Below are 18,081 nucleotides of genomic sequence, written 5' to 3' on the forward strand. Positions count from 1 at the left end.
GCAGAGGGCATAACCAAACTGTCAGATGAATTACAAAAACCTTCAGTTAAATATGCATGGTCTACCACCCTGTGGCAAAATTCTGCTATTACATATGGCAGAGGTAAAAATAGCACTTATATCTTTCCACATCAGGAAGAGCTAGGAAATATTTACATATTTCAGTCATTAGAGACAGGGACAACAAACATATGCAAATCTATAAATGAGAATTTAATAGCAAACTTCATCATAGGGATTTGTCATGAATATATTTAACGGGTCACAAGAACTCACACAGAATCCTTTTCATTTCCAGTTATTTTTCCGCCTAGTATATTTTCAACTATTGTCCAATTCAGGACTTAATTTCCTAGCACACATAACTTCACCTACTGGGAGTGATGGTAATATGGTATTCTTACTTGCTGGACAAGAGCCAGATATGATTGTGGGGAAGCTAGTAAGAATACCATATTACCATCACTCCCAGTAGGTGAAGTTATGTGTGCTAGGAAATTAAGTCCTGAATTGGACAATATTGGCAGGATCATTTCCTGCCCTTGGGTTTCCCTATCCAGAGGAAACTGCACTGAAAGCAGTTCTCCTTCCAGTAATATTTGTATCCCGAATGGTCATGCATTAATATGATTACAGCTTTTGGGATTCTGAAAGCAGTGTGTTGGCATTTTACCACACAAGTTGTTATAACTACTACCCGAGTGCAATAACTGATACACTATTGTATTTAGTGATATAAATAACACAATTATAATTTTTGTAAGTAATTGAAGTAAAATAAGAACAAACAATAGAGCCTTATAAAGTGGGAAACCATGTTAGAATGAAATATTTGAGGTTAAACAACTGAGCTCTGAGCTGAGTTAGGAGATTAGGATATCTACAGCAAACATGGCATATATTTACATTTGATGACACTAACATTTATGTTCCATGAAGCTTTTTTTGCCTTAATAATCAAAGAAATCATTTATCCTTATTATATGTACCAATACTGTACAATACAAAAAAAATATTATAAATTCATAGAATCATAGAATACCAGGGTTGGAAGGGACCTCAGGAGGTCATCTAGTCCAACCCCCTGCTCAAAGCAGGACCAATCCCCAATTTTTGCCCCAGATCCCAAATGGCCCCCTCAAGGATTGAACTCACAACCCTGGGTTTAGCAGGCCAATGCTCAAACCACTGAGCTATCCCTCCCCCCATAATTAATATTTATGGTAGGTCTTCGCTACAACTACTACAGCAGCACTTTTGCTATGGTGCTGTAGTGCTATACTGTAGACCTACTACAGCCACAGAGGGAGTTTCCATCACTGTAGTAAATACACCCCCTTGAAACAGTAGCTTGGTTGGTGGAAGAATTTATTCATCGACCTAGCTGCATCTACAGTGGAGATTAGATTGACCTAACTACATCACACAGGGCATAACATTTTTCACAGCCTTGAGTGATGTAGCTAGGTCACCCTAAGTTTTACATGTAGAGCAGGCATCAGATAAATTAAATGTATTCAGGTCAGCAGGGCCTGATTAAATTTATCCTAGGGTACTTAAAGAACTAGCTGAAGCAATCTCAGAACTGTTAACAGTTATCTTTGAGACCTCATGGAGGACACGTGAGGTCCCAGAGGACTGGAGAATGGCAAACAGAGTGCTGATCTTTAAAAAAGGGGGGAAAAGAGGACCTGGGAAATTATAGACCAGTCAGCTAACTTCTATATCTGGAAAGATACTGGAACAAATTATTAAACAGTTTGTAAACACTTAGAGAATAAAAAAGTAATAAGTAATAGCCAACATAGATTTGTCAAAAACAAATCATGCCAAACCAACATAATTTCCTTCTTTGACAGGGTTAGTGGCTAATTGGATAGGGGAAAGCTGTAGATGTGATCACTTAATTTTTCGTAAGGCTTTTGATACTGTGCCACATGACACTCTCATTAGCAAAGTAGGGAAATTTGGTCTAGATGAAATCACTGTAAAGTGGGTGCATAACTGGTTGAAAGATTGTAATCAGAGAGTAATTATCAATGACTTTCTGTCAAATTGGGAGGATGTATCTATTGGGCTCCTGCAGGGGTCTGTCCTGGGTCTGGTGCTATTCAATATTTTCATTCATGACTTGGATAATGGGATGGAGAGTATGCTTATAAAATTTGTGGATGACACCAAGAAGGGAGGAGTTGCAGGCACTTTGGAGGACACAATTAGAATTCAAAATGACCTTGACAAATTGGAGACTTGGTCTGAAATCAACAAGATGAAATTCAATAAAAACAAGTTCCAAGTACTGCACTTAAGAAGGAGAAATCAAATGCACAAATACAAACAATATGTATAACTGGCTACGTGGTAGTAGTGAAGAAAAGGATGTGTGAGTTAAAGTGGATCACAAATTGAATTTGAGCCAACAATACAATGCAGTCATGAAAGAGGCAAATAGCATTATGGGGTGCATTAATAGACATATTGTTTGAAAGACACAGAAGGTAATTGTCCTGCTCTGCTCATCACCGGTTAGACCTTGCCTGGAGTACTATGTCCAGTTCTGGGTGCCATATTTTAGGAAAGATGTGAACAAATTGCTATCCTATGGACTCGCACCAACAAAAATGATTAAAAGGTTTCAAAAACCCTGACCTATTTGGAAAGGTAAAATTTAAAAAAATGAAAATTTTTAGTCTTGAGAAAGGAAGGTGGATGGATACCCTGGTAAGTCTTCAAATATGTTAATGGCTGTTACAAAGAGGACTGTGATCAATTGCTCTCTGTGTCCACTACAAATTGGACAAGAAGTAATCGACTTAATCTGCAGCAAGAGGTATATAGGTTAGATATTAGGAAATACTTTCTAACTATAAGGATAGTTAAGCACTGAGTAGGCTTCCAAGTGGGGTTGTGGAATCTCTGTTATTGGAGGTTAAGAAAAGCTTAGACAAACATCTATTTGGGATGGTTTAGATATACTTGGTCCTGCCTCAGTATCAGGTGCTGGACTTCACAAGGTTCCTTCCAAACCCATATTTCTATGAATATATGATTCTGTAATCTGATCAGATCAGTAACTAAGGAAAAGCCATAGGACACAAAAGCCATTTTATGCTCATTCCAGCCTATTTAAAGTTAATAGTTTTTTGTTTGCACGTGCAGAAATTGGGTTGTATGTGCTTATTTTCCCACTGTAACAAATTCTTGGTTATACATAAAGTAAAAACATCAGTATAATATATGGATTGGTTTAGTTGTTTATGGAAACTATAGCAGATGGAGGGGCAGATGTCATAGCAATATAATTTGGCTTCATCTCTAATTTTCATCATGGATCACAATATGTAACTGCCTCTTGGCAAAGCCTTTCACAGGTGCATACTTTTAGCTGGACAACAAGGAATAATGCATAAGAGCAAATTTATCTAAGAAAGGACAGGCATGCAAAGTTGCAAGGAGTTAAATTAAATGAACTTTCCACAGGGGAAATACACTTGAATGTATTTTTCCCTCTGTTTGAATTGTCTCTGTATATTTTTTAATAAAATAGAAAAACTCCTAACAAACGCAGGACTATATGAAAAGTCATGTGTTTCCTATTGTTATAATAACCTCATCTCCTACCTATTTAATTACTACCAATTTCATCCTTTGCACCCTGCTAAATCCTGTGGGGCTAGATTCTCCCACCCTAATCTTGTTGTGTAGTGAAGACATCCCCCTCAAACAATCCTACTGGAGTAAAGTACTACTTGTTATGAATGAAGGTGGCGGAATCTTATCCATGTTAAACATTTATCCTAACTGTAGTGTATCAATTTCAGTTTTCATCCATATTTTATCCAGTAGTTATTTATATATTGAGAATTATTAGAAAGTACACCCAGAGACCCCTCAAGTCTGTCACTTTTTGCTTTATTTCATCCAAGCTGCTTTTTGAAGAGAAGGGTGTTAACATCCAACATCACTGATCTTTCCTTTACATTTTGATGTATTGGGTCATGTCACTAAGTCTCCTGTTGACTGGAGTATTTTTTAAATCTAACTAAGTCACTTCTTATTGCAAAACATGAAACTATTTTATCCGGTTATGCAAAGTTTTGGATTTTTGGGAAGGATTTTTAAAAAGTATAAAAAGAAAAATGAAATAATGAAAATATTTGCAAACACACATTGAAGTCATTGGAACTACTCATAGTTTATCCATGATCAGGATCTTAAATAGTTACACGTCTGGAATGAGCACTATTAAGGGACAAATTCTGTTCTTTCGTACTTAAACGTAAATTCTCTGATTTAAGTACAACCCATGTCCCTTGAGTTCCAGTCCAGTGTACTATCACTGGTCATGGAATGTCACCAAAATGTAACCTGCTTAAATTCTTACCGAATTCACAAAGTGTTTTGGACTACCCAAATCTGCATTTTTTGTGTGAAAAACTTTCATATAGAAATTCACCCAGCTGCAGGGAGGAGATGCAGGGGGGATGATGCATCATCTCTCCCTCAAAATGCCAGTGTTGGGAAACACTTCTTCCACCTCCACACTGTGAAACCCCATCTGAGACACTTGGAAAGACCATGGTAAAGTGACTTGTGAGGAAGCCATTATTACACCTTCCATATATAAATTATGGAGCAGAACTAGTTAGTAAAATTGAAGCAGCCTGATGAAACAGACTGGGTTTTTCATGATAACATCTTCAATGTTTCATTGAATATAAATTCTTTTAAACTGTGTCTCAAAAAAGGTATTTGAAATCCTTTCAGATATCCTTACTCATCTCCTCCAAATTTTTCATAGGCTATCATTTAAACTTTTATTACATGCCATGGATATCATGATATAGGCAGAAATACAAAACATAATCCCCATATAAGAGTTTAAAACAATTTAAAATGCTGTTGTGTCTGAACCATATCACAGCTAATTACAAAGTGAGGAATGGGATAACTGAAACTGGCCCACAACTGGTCCTTTGTTTTTTAGTATCCTATACCTCAGTCTTCATATTCCAATGTCCTGATCTGCTACTGCCTTCAAAACACAATCTTATTTCCAGTCAAACTTCTCATCCTATCCACATCCTTCACCTCCTCTTCACATGAACTTCATTGCCCCTGAGGAAGCCAAGCCAAAACTCCCACACTTCACACTGGATAATTCATTTTCTTTTTTCTCTGATATTGTACTTATTTTTAAAGCTCTTGTCCCATTCCTCCTCAGACCCCTCAGACCCCTCACTGCACCCTACATTTTTTCTTCTTTCTTCCCCTTGCTTTCTTCCCTTTCACTTAGCATCACTACAGTGCCAGTAGCTTCTTTCTGACCTGAATAATGATAACTAAATGTTGATTCCAGAACTGTAAGCTCTTTGGGGCAGGGACCATGTGCTAAGTGCTGTGCAAATAGAACAAAAAGATGGTTCTCCAGTCCGCGACTGGAGCTTCTAGTTGTCAGAATAGAAGTAATAAATAAATAAATAATTCCCCATTAGTGATACAAGTCTAAAATTAAAAAAAAAAGAAATGGCTACTATTGTGTCAAAGGGAGGTGGCATGGAGAATGATTGGGGGGATGGAGGATAGGTGGGAGGGAGTAGGAAATAGTGGAGTAAATAATGTAGTACATATAGTTTCAGAGGAAAGTAAGAAGTCACTTACTGTGCAGTGGAGGGCTAAGCATTCCTCAATAATAGGAGGAAGCAGATGCATTGAGAGGAACAAGGCAGGAAGGGAAGAAAAGAGAAGAGAGAGATGTGAGCTCATTTTCTGTTCGCTTGACAGATTTAAGTCTTCAATTTAAAATGGAAAACATTTTTATTGTAAATTTTAGTCCTTAATTCTAGTCCTTTGGTCTGGAACCTTATGTCCAAATTGCTCAAGGTATACACGGAAGAATAACAACAACCCTTTGGCCCTTTGAGGGGTTCTCCTGAGAGTTTATCTCCTTTCTGAAAAAAACAAATGAGAGAATAACAAAAAATGTGGCTGGGTTTTTCGAAAGGGGGCAAAGGGGAGACTCACAGGAAAGTCCGTAGGAATGGGAAAAAAACAATGCGGAGTCCTTGGGGCACCGTAGAGACTAACACATTTATTTGGGCATAAGCTTTTGTGGGCTAGAACCCATCTGATGAAGTGGGTTCTAGCCCACTAAAGTTTATGCCCAAATAAATTTGTTAGTCTCTACAGTGCCCCAAGGACTCCGCATTGTTTTTGCTGATACAGACTAACACGGCTGCCCCTCTGAAACCTGTCACCCTAGGAATTGGGTTCTCTTTTTTCTTAGGCAATTTAGGAAATCCCAGCCTACATCGACATTAGCAGCCTGATTATCCTCTCACACCAGTTTTACATCTGTTTAACTCCATTGACTTCACTGAAGTTAATCTAGATGACACTATTTAAAAAAAAAAACAGAATCAGGCCCTGACAATTTCAACAGGTATGTATATAAAGATAAGACTTACATTTTCTGAGCATGGAAGGGAAATATGTCTTTAAGCAAAGTTATCAGTTCATAAATTCATTCAAAAAATGTTTCGTTTCATCAGTTTTTAGCAAGCAAGGATTAACATCTCACTTCTGTTGGATAATTCTTCCCTGTACCTGGGATTTGATGCTAATATAAAATAGAAAAAGAAAATCCAGCTAGTATCAATGGCCTCCAGCATTGTTTAATAAAGGCTCTTTCCCTGTCGTGCTTCCAGCACTGTAATTATAGTAAAACTGTTATTCCCTGCACTAGAGGCAGTACCTCCTCTTAACAAGTACCATATTATTAAACCTTTATCACAGCCATTTTGAACTTAAACTTCTGCTCTAGTAGCATTTAATCTAATGAACCTCTTTGGAGCAACTGAATAGGAAAAAAAAAACAATCTATGTCACCATTATGCACACAGCTCCATACTCATGTGAGGGTTATGGGCACAGATGATGAGAGCCTTAATCCATAGTAGTCCTTTGAGACTCATACCCAGCCCTGCATAACCACTCAGCCACAAGCTTCCTCCACTTATTCAGGCTATCATCTTGCTAAATCAACAATCCATAGTGGATGCCTGTAAAAGTTGCAAGGAAGGAAACCAGAATCTCCTGGTTGCTGAGAGGAAATTAAAAAAAGAGAGAGAGTGAGGGAGAGAGAGAGAGAAAGCGCAAAATCTCGTGCTCCATGAGCCATTCTTACATTATGGAGAAAAATGCTTTCCTAACCTCAAAAAAGATTGACGAAAGCTTTCCAGAATATCCTGCATAAACTTATTCTAACATAAGAATATGATTGGGCAGGAAGGCATGACAGCAAGGATGCAGAAGAAAGGTGCCATCCTAGGATGAGAGAAAACAGAACTCCCTGTAGTGGTGCAAAGACCATTCACAACTCAGCTGTAGTTTACTAGCCAGTCAGGGCAGAGGGAGTTAGTACTAGGGGCAGAACACTCCAAGATCCACCAGGAGCCTGAAAAAAAGGAGATGGGAGTAGAGGAAAAAATCAACCTGCTCCACTGAGGCTGGCACCACACCCAGAAATGTGGGAGAAAGAAATTTCAGACCCTGCTCAGCAAGATTCAGACCCCACTGTGGCTAGTAAGATGCGTGTTATCAAAAGTCTGAGATTTTTATCTGCTTGATAGCAATCATTTGTGGCCCTTTGGGCTTAAGCCATCCCACAAGCTGCCACAACCTGCAAGCTGCCACTCTTTGAGATAAACAGAACACTGGCAAAGAGGTCAACTTTGCCCCCCCCCCAGACTCAGAGATTACAAGACCATTTACTGTGTGTGGAAAAATGTGATGATAAGGGCTCAGTTTCTCAAAAATATCAATAAACGAGTTTGAGATTAATAAGCTTTCAGTTTCTGCCAAAGAATAATCTTTAGGGTTCACCATTCTTCCCATGACTGCTTCCCATAATACTTTAGTTTCCCTAATATTACTAATAGGAAGAAAAACAGGACCAGTTTCCACCTGTTATACCATGGGAGTCAGAAAATCTCTGAGTGTTAATTTCCAAAAGAATATTTTTACATTTTGCAACGTCCTACAAAACAAAATGCCTGTAAATTTCATTTTATGCTGCTGGGTTCCATCTATCCATTGTGCAAACTATCAATAGTAACAGTAAAGACATTATCATCAGAGAATCTTTTACTGTACAATAACCTTGAATCGGACTCTGAAACATTATTCACCCTAACTTCATCAGGATTATTAACAATTCTGTAGACACCATAGAATCACCAGAAATCATGGCCCTGATGGGCAGTGAAGAAGAATCAAGAAGCACAAATTAATTTTCTCTTCTGGTACCTCTTTGCTAATACTGCCTGACGATGAGAGAAGGGGTGGGTGGGTGGGAATGATATAGATACTCCTGGATCTACCACCAAATTTAAAAGAGACCCTCTTCCCTGCAGCTCTCTTATTCAGGAATCTGGAGAAGAATCTATTTCTGTGATGACTGAGGCAGCGGGTACTGTAGTGCTGTTCATGTTACAACCTTAGAAAAATATTTCTTGTTAACAGTGCCTCTTACCACAGACTCTCTTCTCTTGGATAAATAACAGCTAGCTCTGATGCAGCACTTGTTCTTCAGTAGATCTCAAAGCATTTTACAGAAGAGGTCATTAGTTGCATTTTACAGGTGGAGAAATGGAAGCACAGTGAAGTGAAGTGACTTGCCCCAGGTCACCTGCAGGCCAGTGGCAGAGCTAGAAATAGATCCCAAAGCACTACTATCATATTTTCCATTTCTGGAATGTGTGATGATATTTATTTCCAATGCTTGCACTGACATAATTCTTATTGTCACCACACTGGTCAAATCCTCCTTTCTATCCCCAATTTTGTCATTTGTTTAGGGCATTTCTGTGCTGTAGTCCATCAGCACTTGATTGTGATACCCATGCCAGTTTGCCTAACAATTTAGAGCTTGAATGGATTTCTGAGTTGTTGTCCAGAGGCCTTTTGTCACTTGGTCTCAACTCAGGCTTCTCAAATGGTTTTCGGGACATCTGTTTCCAAAATAACTGGTGTGGTTATGCGAAAAAGGACTGAGGACATCATGTCTGCTCATCATGACAGTAAATCCTGGAAGGCCATTGCTGAACAAATCAATACCCGTTCACACTCCTTTTTATCTTTCTGACCCCAGCTAACATCTCAGTAGTCCCCCAAATACAGAGTATCCCAAAGTATCTCAGGGTAAACAATAAAGACATACCAATTACACAACTAGGCCATGTCTGTCATGGTGTCCTCTTCTTGCTACCCAATCGCCAGGGATTATTTTAGGGAATCTACAGTCAGCCCTAAAATATCTATTCTGGTATGATTTTGCACAGTTTGTCATATTCCCACTGCTTTTAGTACATCTGCATTTATTGAATATTTAAAATCTCTCTAAACTCCTCTTAACTAGCATGCCAATTACAAAATCGTATTCCAGATTTTCAGTAACTGTACCTTTCTGATCATGATAAAGGTCCTTGGCATTCTCTACATATACCAGATACCATGACTTGTCATTTGTAAAACTGCCCCTTCCAACTGAGCCAGAGGAACTTCAAAAAACTGTAATTAACTGGGATGCTCAAAAATATCTCACTGAGATCTGCTTTGATAATGAAATTTCTCAACAGAACCATGAGCAATAAGTCCTTTATCTGTCTATTCTGAAGGATTTTTGATTTAAGAAGAGCGGAAATCCCCTTCTCCTCCTTCCCAAGACTGTATTTTTCCTGCAAATATAGAACGGATAAAATCCCCCAGACTTGCAATTTCTAAAGCCTTGATGATAATATTTGCAGTCTGTTCTTCCTGTGTCTGGGTGATTTTCATGAATAATTTTATTGGTGAGGGTTTAGTGGTTGGAAATGGATTTAAAACAATGTAACCCCCTGCCACACAATTCCAGTCTGACTTTGGAGGGTTTATATGCCTTCACACTTTGTTGCAGTGACCTGCCTTTCCACTGGATAATGTGGTCTGGAAAAAGTAGAGACAATGTCTTTCTCTAGTGATTGCAAAGGGGGGGCCATTGAAAAGTTTTAAAATTTATGTTAAGTAAATCAACAACCTTACCACCATTTGGTTTTTCTTTTGGTATTTGCTATGGTATTCACTGTAGCATCCAAGTTCCTTGCAAATATTAATGGATTTAGGTTCATAACACTGGTGATATAAGGAATAATTATCCCCATTTTACAGATGAAGAAACTAAAGCATAGAAAGAATAAGTAGCTTAATTTGCTCAATAAAGCCTGTGGTAGAGCCAGCAATAGAACAAAGCTCTCCTGGTTCACAGTCTAGGGCCTTAACCACAGAACCATCTATCCTCTCCAGCTGGTTAATGAAATCCTCTGGTAACAGGACATTCTGACCATTGAAAATTGAAAAGTCTGCTGGCAGAAAAAAGGTGCACATTTTGAATCCCAAACTGGAACTTGCATGTGAGAAGTCCTTTCATGGTCATCTTGCCTGTGGATTTGGACTATATCCTTCCTTTAAACAGACTGCTGGCACTTAAAATTAAAAAAGTCGTAGAGCAATTTTTAAACTAAGGGCTGGGGGAAAGCCAACAGGTGCAGAGAAGCATGTGGTTCAGAGAGAGATGTCCCTTAGGAGAAGATCTATTGACAGAGATTCTCTATGTTCTAGTAAGATGGAGAGGATGGAAGATGATAAAATATGGGTAGGATCTGATAAGACACAGTCAAATGAAAAAGAGTCCCATTCAATTACATCATATAATGGCAGATAGCTAAAAAGTGACAATTTTTTAAAGTGCTTATATACAAATGCTAGAAGTCTAAATAATAAGATGGGTGAACTAGAGTACCTCATATTAAATGAGGATATTGTTATAATAGGCATCACAGAAACTTGGTGGAATGAGGATAATGAATGGGACACAGTAATAGCGGGGTACAAAATATATCAGAAGGACAGAGAAGATCATACTGGTGGGTGAGTGGCACTATATGTGAAAGAAAGCATAGAGTCAAATGAAGTAAAAATCTTAAATGAATCAAACCGTACTATAGAATCTCTATGGGTAGCAATTCCATGCTCTAATAATAACAATATATCAGTCGGCCTATACTAGCGACCAGGATGGTGATAGTGACTGTGAAATGCTCAGGGAGATTAGAGAGGCTATAAAAATTTTAAAAAATAGTAATAATGGGGAATTTCAACTATCCCTATATTGACTGGGTACACGTCACCTGAGGATGGGATGTGAGATAAAGTTTCTTGACATCTTAAATGACTGCTTCTTGGAGCAGCTAGTCCTGGAACCCACAAAAGGAGAGGGAATTCTTGATTTAGTCTTAAATGAATCATAGGAGCTAGTTCAAGAGGTGAATATACCTGAACTGCTTGGTAATAGTGATCATAATATAATTTAACATCCCTGTGGTCGGGAAAACATCACAGCAGACCAACACTGTAGCATTTAATTTAAGAAAGGAAGACTACACAAAAATAAGGAAGTTAGTTAAGCAGAAATTAAAAGGAACAGTGCCAAAAGTGAAATCCCTGCAAGTGGTATAGAAACTTTTAAAAAACTCTATAATAAAGGCTCAACTTAAATGTATACCCCAAATTAAAAAAAAAACATAGTAAGAAGACCAAAAATGTGCCACCATGCTAAACAACAAAGTGAAGCAGTGAGAGGCAAAAAGGCATCCTTTAAAAAGTGGAAGTTTCCAGTGAGGAAAGTAGAAAGGATCATAAATTCTGGCAAGTTAAGTGTAAAAATATAATTAGGAAGGCCAAAAAATAATTTGAAGAACAGCTAACCAAAAATTCAAAAAGTAATAGCAAAAAAAATTTGTAAGTACATCAGAAGCAGGAAGCCTGTTAAACAACCAGTGGGGCCACTGCATGATTGAGGTGCTAAAGGAGAACTTAAGGACAATAAGGCCATTGTAGAGAAACTAAATGAATTCTTTGCATCAGTCTTCAGGACTGCGGATATGAGGGGGATTCCCAACCCTAAGCCATTCTTTTCAGGTGACAACTCTGAGGAACTATCCCAGATGCAGGTGTCATTAGGGGAGGCTTTGAAACAAATTGATAAACTAAAAAGTAATAAGTCACCAGGATCAGATGGTATTCACCCAAGAGTTCTGAAGGAACTCCCATGTGAAAGTTCAGAACAACTAACTGTGAATGTAACCTATCATTTAAGTCAGATTCTGTACCTGATGACTGGAGGATAGGTAATGTAACACCAACTTTTTAAAAAGGCTCCAGTGGCAATACCAGCAATTACAGGCCCATAAGCCTAAATTCAGTACCGGGCAAACTGGTTGAAACTATAGTAAAGAACAGAATTATCAGACACATTGATGAACATGATTTGTTGGGAAAGAGTCAACATGGTTTTTGTAAAGGGAAATCATGCCTCACCAATCTACTAGAATTCTTTGAGGGGGTCAACAAGCATGTGGACAAGGGTGATAGAGTGGATATAGTGTACTTAGATGTTTAGAAAGCCTTTGACAAGATCTCTCACTGAAGGCTCTTAAGCCAAGTAAGCTGTCATGGGATAAGAGGGAAGGTCCTCTCATGGATCAGCATCTGGTTAAAAGATAGGAAACAAAGGGTAGGAGTAAATAGTTTTCAGACTGGAGAGAGGTAGATAGTGGTGTCCCCCGGGGTTCTGTACTGGACCAGTACTGTTCACATATTCATAAATGATCTGGAAAAGGGGGTAAACAGTGAGGTGGCAACATTTGGAGATAATACAAAACTACTCAAGATAGTGAAGTCCAAAGCAGACGGCAAAGAGTTAAAAAAGGATCTCACAAAACTGGGTGACTGGGCAACAAAATGTTGATAAATGCAAAGTAATGCACACTGGAAAACATAATCCCAGCTATACATATAAAATAATGGGGTCTAAATTAGCTATTTCCACTGAAGAAAGAGATCTTAATGTCATTGTAGTTCTCCAAAAAAAAAAAAATCCACTCAATGTTCTGTGTCAGTCAAAAAAGCTAATAGAATGTCTGGAATCATTAGGAAAGGGATAACTAATAAGACAGAAAATATCATATTGCCTCAATATAAATCCATGGCATGCCCTCATCTTGAATATGGCATACAGATGTGATAACCTCATCTCAAAAAAGATATATTGGAACTGGAAAAGGTAGAGAAAAGGGAACAAAATTACTAGGGGTATGGAACAGCTTCCATATGAGGAAAGATTAATAAGACTGGGACTTTTCAGCTTGGAAAAGAGACAACTAAGGGGGGATATAATAGAGGTCTATCAAATCATGACTGGTGTGGAGAAAGTAAATAAGGAAGTGTTATTTACTCCTCATAACATTAGAAGTAGGGGTCACCAAATGAAATTAATGAGCAGCAGGTTTAAAACAAAAGAAATTATTTCTTCACACAATGTACAGTGAACCTGTGGAACTCTTTACCAGAGGAGGATAAGAAGATTATAACAGGATTCCAAAAAGAACTAGATAAGTTCATGGAGCACAGTTCCATCAATGGCTATTAGCCAGGATGGACGGGGTGGTGTCCCTAGCCTCTATGTGCCAGAAGCTAGGAATGGGCGAGGGCATGGATCACTTGATGATTACCTGTTCTGTTCATTCCTGGCATTGGCCACCATCGGAAGACAGGATACTGGGGTGGATGGACCTTTGTTCTGACCCAATATGGCTGTTCTTACATTTTTATATTTCAATTGACTCCATCAGCCTTTGGATCAGGCCCTTGGTGTGCCCCACCATTTCTTTTGTTGTGACACTTCATTGTCCATGGTCCTACTGGCCCATTCGGATGGGAAAGTATTTGGTTCCAGCATCAGATAATTTGGCTAGGTTTATGGACCATTTCCCCAGACCATTGATTCTCCACATGCACATCCTAAAGAGTCTCAGAAATATAATCAGTAATCACTTCCTGTAAACCGGTGGTGGGCAACCTGCGGCCTGTCAGGGTAATCTGCTGGTGGGCTGCCAGACAGTTTGTTTACATTTGCATGGCTGCCCGAAGCTCCCTGTGGTCGCAGTTCGCTGTTCCTGGCCAATGGGAGCTGTGGGAAGCAGCAGCCAGCACGTCCCTGTGGCCCGCGCTGCTTCTCGCATCTCCCATTGGCTGGGAACAGCAAACTGCGGCCACGGGGAGCTTCGGGCAGCTGTGCAAATGTAAACAAATTGTCCGGCTGCTCATCAATGGATTACCCTGATGGGCCACAGGGTACCCACCCTGCTGTAAATCATTGTGGCTCACCACAAAAAATAATAAGAAGAAAAAAATGATGAAAATCCCTTATATATATGGCACACTTCTTGGTATGTTTATCACACGCTGGGAAACTAAAACTGACCAATTGCTCATTGGTCTTACAGCCATTGTGCGATACCACAAATCCTCCCAAGAAGGGAATTCTCTGTGGTATTTGAAACTGACAGTTATTTGTAGTGTTGGACTGTGGTAGGCTTACCTCAGTTTTTTCTTACCCCCAAAGTGTCAGATCCAATTTTAATCCTTTTTTGAGGCTGTCTCAGTGTTCATAAATACCATTGTGATTCCATCGTTCTACAGTCATCATGGATGTGAGATGATTTACTCTTAGATTCATAGATTCATAGATATTAAGGTCAGAAGGGACCAGAGGAATCATGACACATTTCACCTTAAGGCAGTGGTTTTCAAACTGTGGGTCGTGACCCAGTACTGGGTCATTGAATGTAAGGCACTGGGTTGCGGTGACTCTGGTCAGCACTGCCGACAGGGCAGTTAAAAGTCCCATCGGCGGTGCTGCCTGTCTAAGGCAGGCTAGTCCGTACCTGTTCTGACATTGTGCTGTGCCCCAGAAGCAGCCAACAGCAGGTGGCTCCTAGGCAGGGGGGACCATGGAGCTCCGCACACTGCCCCTGCCCTAAGTACTGACTCCGCACTCCCATTGCCTGGGAACCAGCTAATTGGAGCTGGGGGGATGGTGCCTGCGGGTGAGAGCCATGTGGAGCCGCTTGTTTACCTCTGCCTAGGAGCTGGACCTGCTGCTGGCCACTTCCCAGGCGCAGCACAGTCCACGGTGGCAAAAGAGGCAGGAAGCCTGCCTTAGCATCCCTGCTGCGCTGCTGACCGGGAGCTGTCTGAGGTAAGCCCGCACCCCAATCCTGTGCCCCAATCCCCTGCCCCAGCCCTGAGCCCCCCCAAACCCAGAGCTCCATCCAGTACCCCAAAGCCCTCATCCTTGGCCCCACCCCAGAGCCTGCATCCCCAGCCCAGAGCCCTGACCTCTCCCTGCACCCCAACCCCCTGCCCTAGCCCCGACCCCCCCAACCTAGAGCCCCCTCCTGCACCCCAAATGCTTTATTCCCGGCCCCACCCCAGAGCCTGCACCCCCTCACACACCCCAACCCTCTGCCCAAGCCTGAGCCCCTCACACACCCCAAACCCCCATCCCCAGCATCCGCATCGACAATTTTCTTCAACTGGGTCACCAGAAAAAAGTTTGAAAACCACTGCCTTAAGGGTTCTTTTTGGTAATTTGGTAATAACCATATTATGGGTAATAAGAACCTTGATTGGCTTAAACAGAAAAAGCCCTCCAGTAATGATCAAAGTAGGTTACTCAGAGGTGAATTTTCAAGATTGGAGTATAATATTGACCTAGATAGCTTTGACCTAAGTTTACACAATTAGGCCTCAATCTTGCAAGCTCTTGCATATGTGATTTTATGCACATGACCATAAAGTCGTGCACATGTATTTATCGCATTGGGCCTTAAAAAGTATAGCAATTGAGTTAATTAAAATAAGTCTAAAAGTTGCATTGCTTGTCCCCAAAACCTGAGATTTGTGATTTCAAATCAACTTTGCATATGTATGACAACAATGACTGTTATATCATTTTTCATTTTGGATCTTTTGGCTATATACATGTGTTGGCTTTTCTATTAAGAGTTTCAATAAATACAGTATAACTATTTATTTTGTAACTAGCAGTTTTCTTGTCCATTTCCAGAGGCAACAGTTTTAAGCTATGACGGGAGTATGTTTATGAAGATACAGCTCCCTGTTGTGATGCATACAGAGGCTGAAGATGTGTCCTTACGGTTCAGGTCTCAGCGAGCTTATGGCATTTTAATGGCAACTACTTCTAGGGAATCTGCAGATACACTTCGTTTAGAGCTGGATGCAGGACGAGTTAAACTAACGGTCAACCTAGGTAACAAACCCTCCCCCCCAAGAAATTAACATCTTCAGCATTCTTATTCTTATTATTTTGCTTGCAAGCATTTATTGAACAACCTGTTTGACATTAAAATTAAATTATATATATGTAACATGCATACACACGCATCCGTTATTTAAAGTTACTGATTTTATTCTTTTGGTTTTGCATTTTTTATTCTTTACACAGTCTAACATAACCCATCATAATATATTTTGTACTATTGTGTGTTCTAAAAAGAGAAGGCCAGTTCATCAGTGACGTTTCTAGGTGAAATAATTTTAACCTGCTTGATTTCTGAGAATTGGTCTCTACCCACAGATTCTTCATAATTAGCAACTACAGAAGTTGAATGTACAGAGAGAACTGTTCCAGCTATTATATGTAGGTCAGTGTAATTTTAGCTCCAACAATTAACATAACATATACATACATAATCAAAAAACTTCTAATTTTCACACATGAAATATTGTACATTATGTCAACTGATGGACAGTATTGGTTTCCTCTTTTTAACAGTCACATATGTAGTGAAATCCATCTTTTCTTTTATGAACAATTCTGTAGTGGTATTTTTGTGTCAAAAGATAACACAACCCTTCAATGCCCGAAGTCTGCGGCCCTCAGCAAACAGCCATGTGAACACAAAAAACACAAGCCCTTCTACAGAAAACAAATTAATAAAACGCTTTCCTGGTTTGGCATATAACTGACAAAATGTTAGGTTACTATTTTCTGTAATAAGTATCGAACTCCACATGCCCTTTTCATTTTGCCTTATGTTTTTGTTGGATTTTTTTTTTTTTTAGAGAGAGAGTAGGAAAGAGAACAAACACAGTGAATAAAAACTCATTTAGGTTCCGTGAAGTGATCTATTTTACATTGTTGCTTTCAAGACTGACGAATAACTATTTGAATTAGCTGTTTATATGGTGATTTTGTAGATATAAGATTAAAGTGTGTAGATAACACGATGATGAGCTCACATCCATTATGTAGAAAAGTAGGTCACTGAATTACTATTCTGATATTTATGGCAGGTAGGGGTGAGAGGAGGGGAGAGGTTGAAGGGAAGAGAAGGGAATTAAAAGTTAAGACAACCAAGTGGTCCTCTTTGACTGTTCTCTTATAGTTCCCTCTTGTGACAGCCTAGGGTTACTGCAAGCTGATAAAATGTTTTGAATCACAAAATGGCAATGTGGGGCCTCCTTCAGGAAAGCTTTCTGTAGTAAGAGGTGTGTAGGTGCTGGTCCCTGGCTGTTTGCAACCACTTTTCTGATGCGGTTGACGACACATGACAAACTCAGCTATATGGCAACAAAATCTAGGTTTTATATTAATTATGCTCCTCAAAGGTGCTGAAGATAAATTATTGTACGTACATAGTGTTGCATATTTTTAAAATCTGGGGTCATAATCCAAGAAAATGATTCTCCAGAGCAAGCCAATCTGTTTTCATATACAGTAGATATCTATATAGATATAAAAGGAAAGTAAACGAAAAATCAATACCTGTGTTAACTGTAATATTTATTCCACACAAATAACAATAGCAAATTCTTAGGCGAGAACTAAGCTGAAAAGAGATGATATTCCCGAACTCCTGGATTTTCCAAATAAAATGTTCTTAGATATTAATATGAGACTTTAAATACAGTAATTGTTCTGCTGTGAATTGATTGCATACATTTATATAAACTAAAATATAAACTACAGTGTGAAAGACTATTTACAAACATAGAAAGAGCTTTATATTTTACTACTTAGTTTAATAGTAAGAAAAAAAGTCCACCTTTGAGGTGTAATATATAATTGTGGTCCAAGATGAATGATGGTGGCTTGGCCTGCTCTATGCCCCATTGTGA

The 18,081-nt window shown here is 39.2% G+C and overlaps 1 protein-coding gene across 31 annotated transcripts in view; it reads left to right on the forward strand.

Annotated features, from left to right (window-relative positions):
* NRXN1 (neurexin 1) overlaps positions 1 to 18,081 on the forward strand; it is a 1,248,790-nt gene that overhangs the window by 577,462 nt on the left and 653,247 nt on the right. For all 31 annotated transcript variants that reach the window (XM_073339213.1, XM_073339185.1, XM_073339187.1 and 28 more), the window contains one exon: positions 16,007 to 16,210. In XM_073339213.1, the coding sequence (XP_073195314.1) occupies positions 16,007 to 16,210 (204 nt within the window). The remainder of the gene's footprint in view (positions 1 to 16,006; positions 16,211 to 18,081) is intronic.

Source organism: Lepidochelys kempii, chromosome 3 (assembly GCF_965140265.1).
Source record: "Lepidochelys kempii isolate rLepKem1 chromosome 3, rLepKem1.hap2, whole genome shotgun sequence".
Lineage (NCBI taxonomy): Eukaryota > Metazoa > Chordata > Testudines > Cheloniidae > Lepidochelys > Lepidochelys kempii.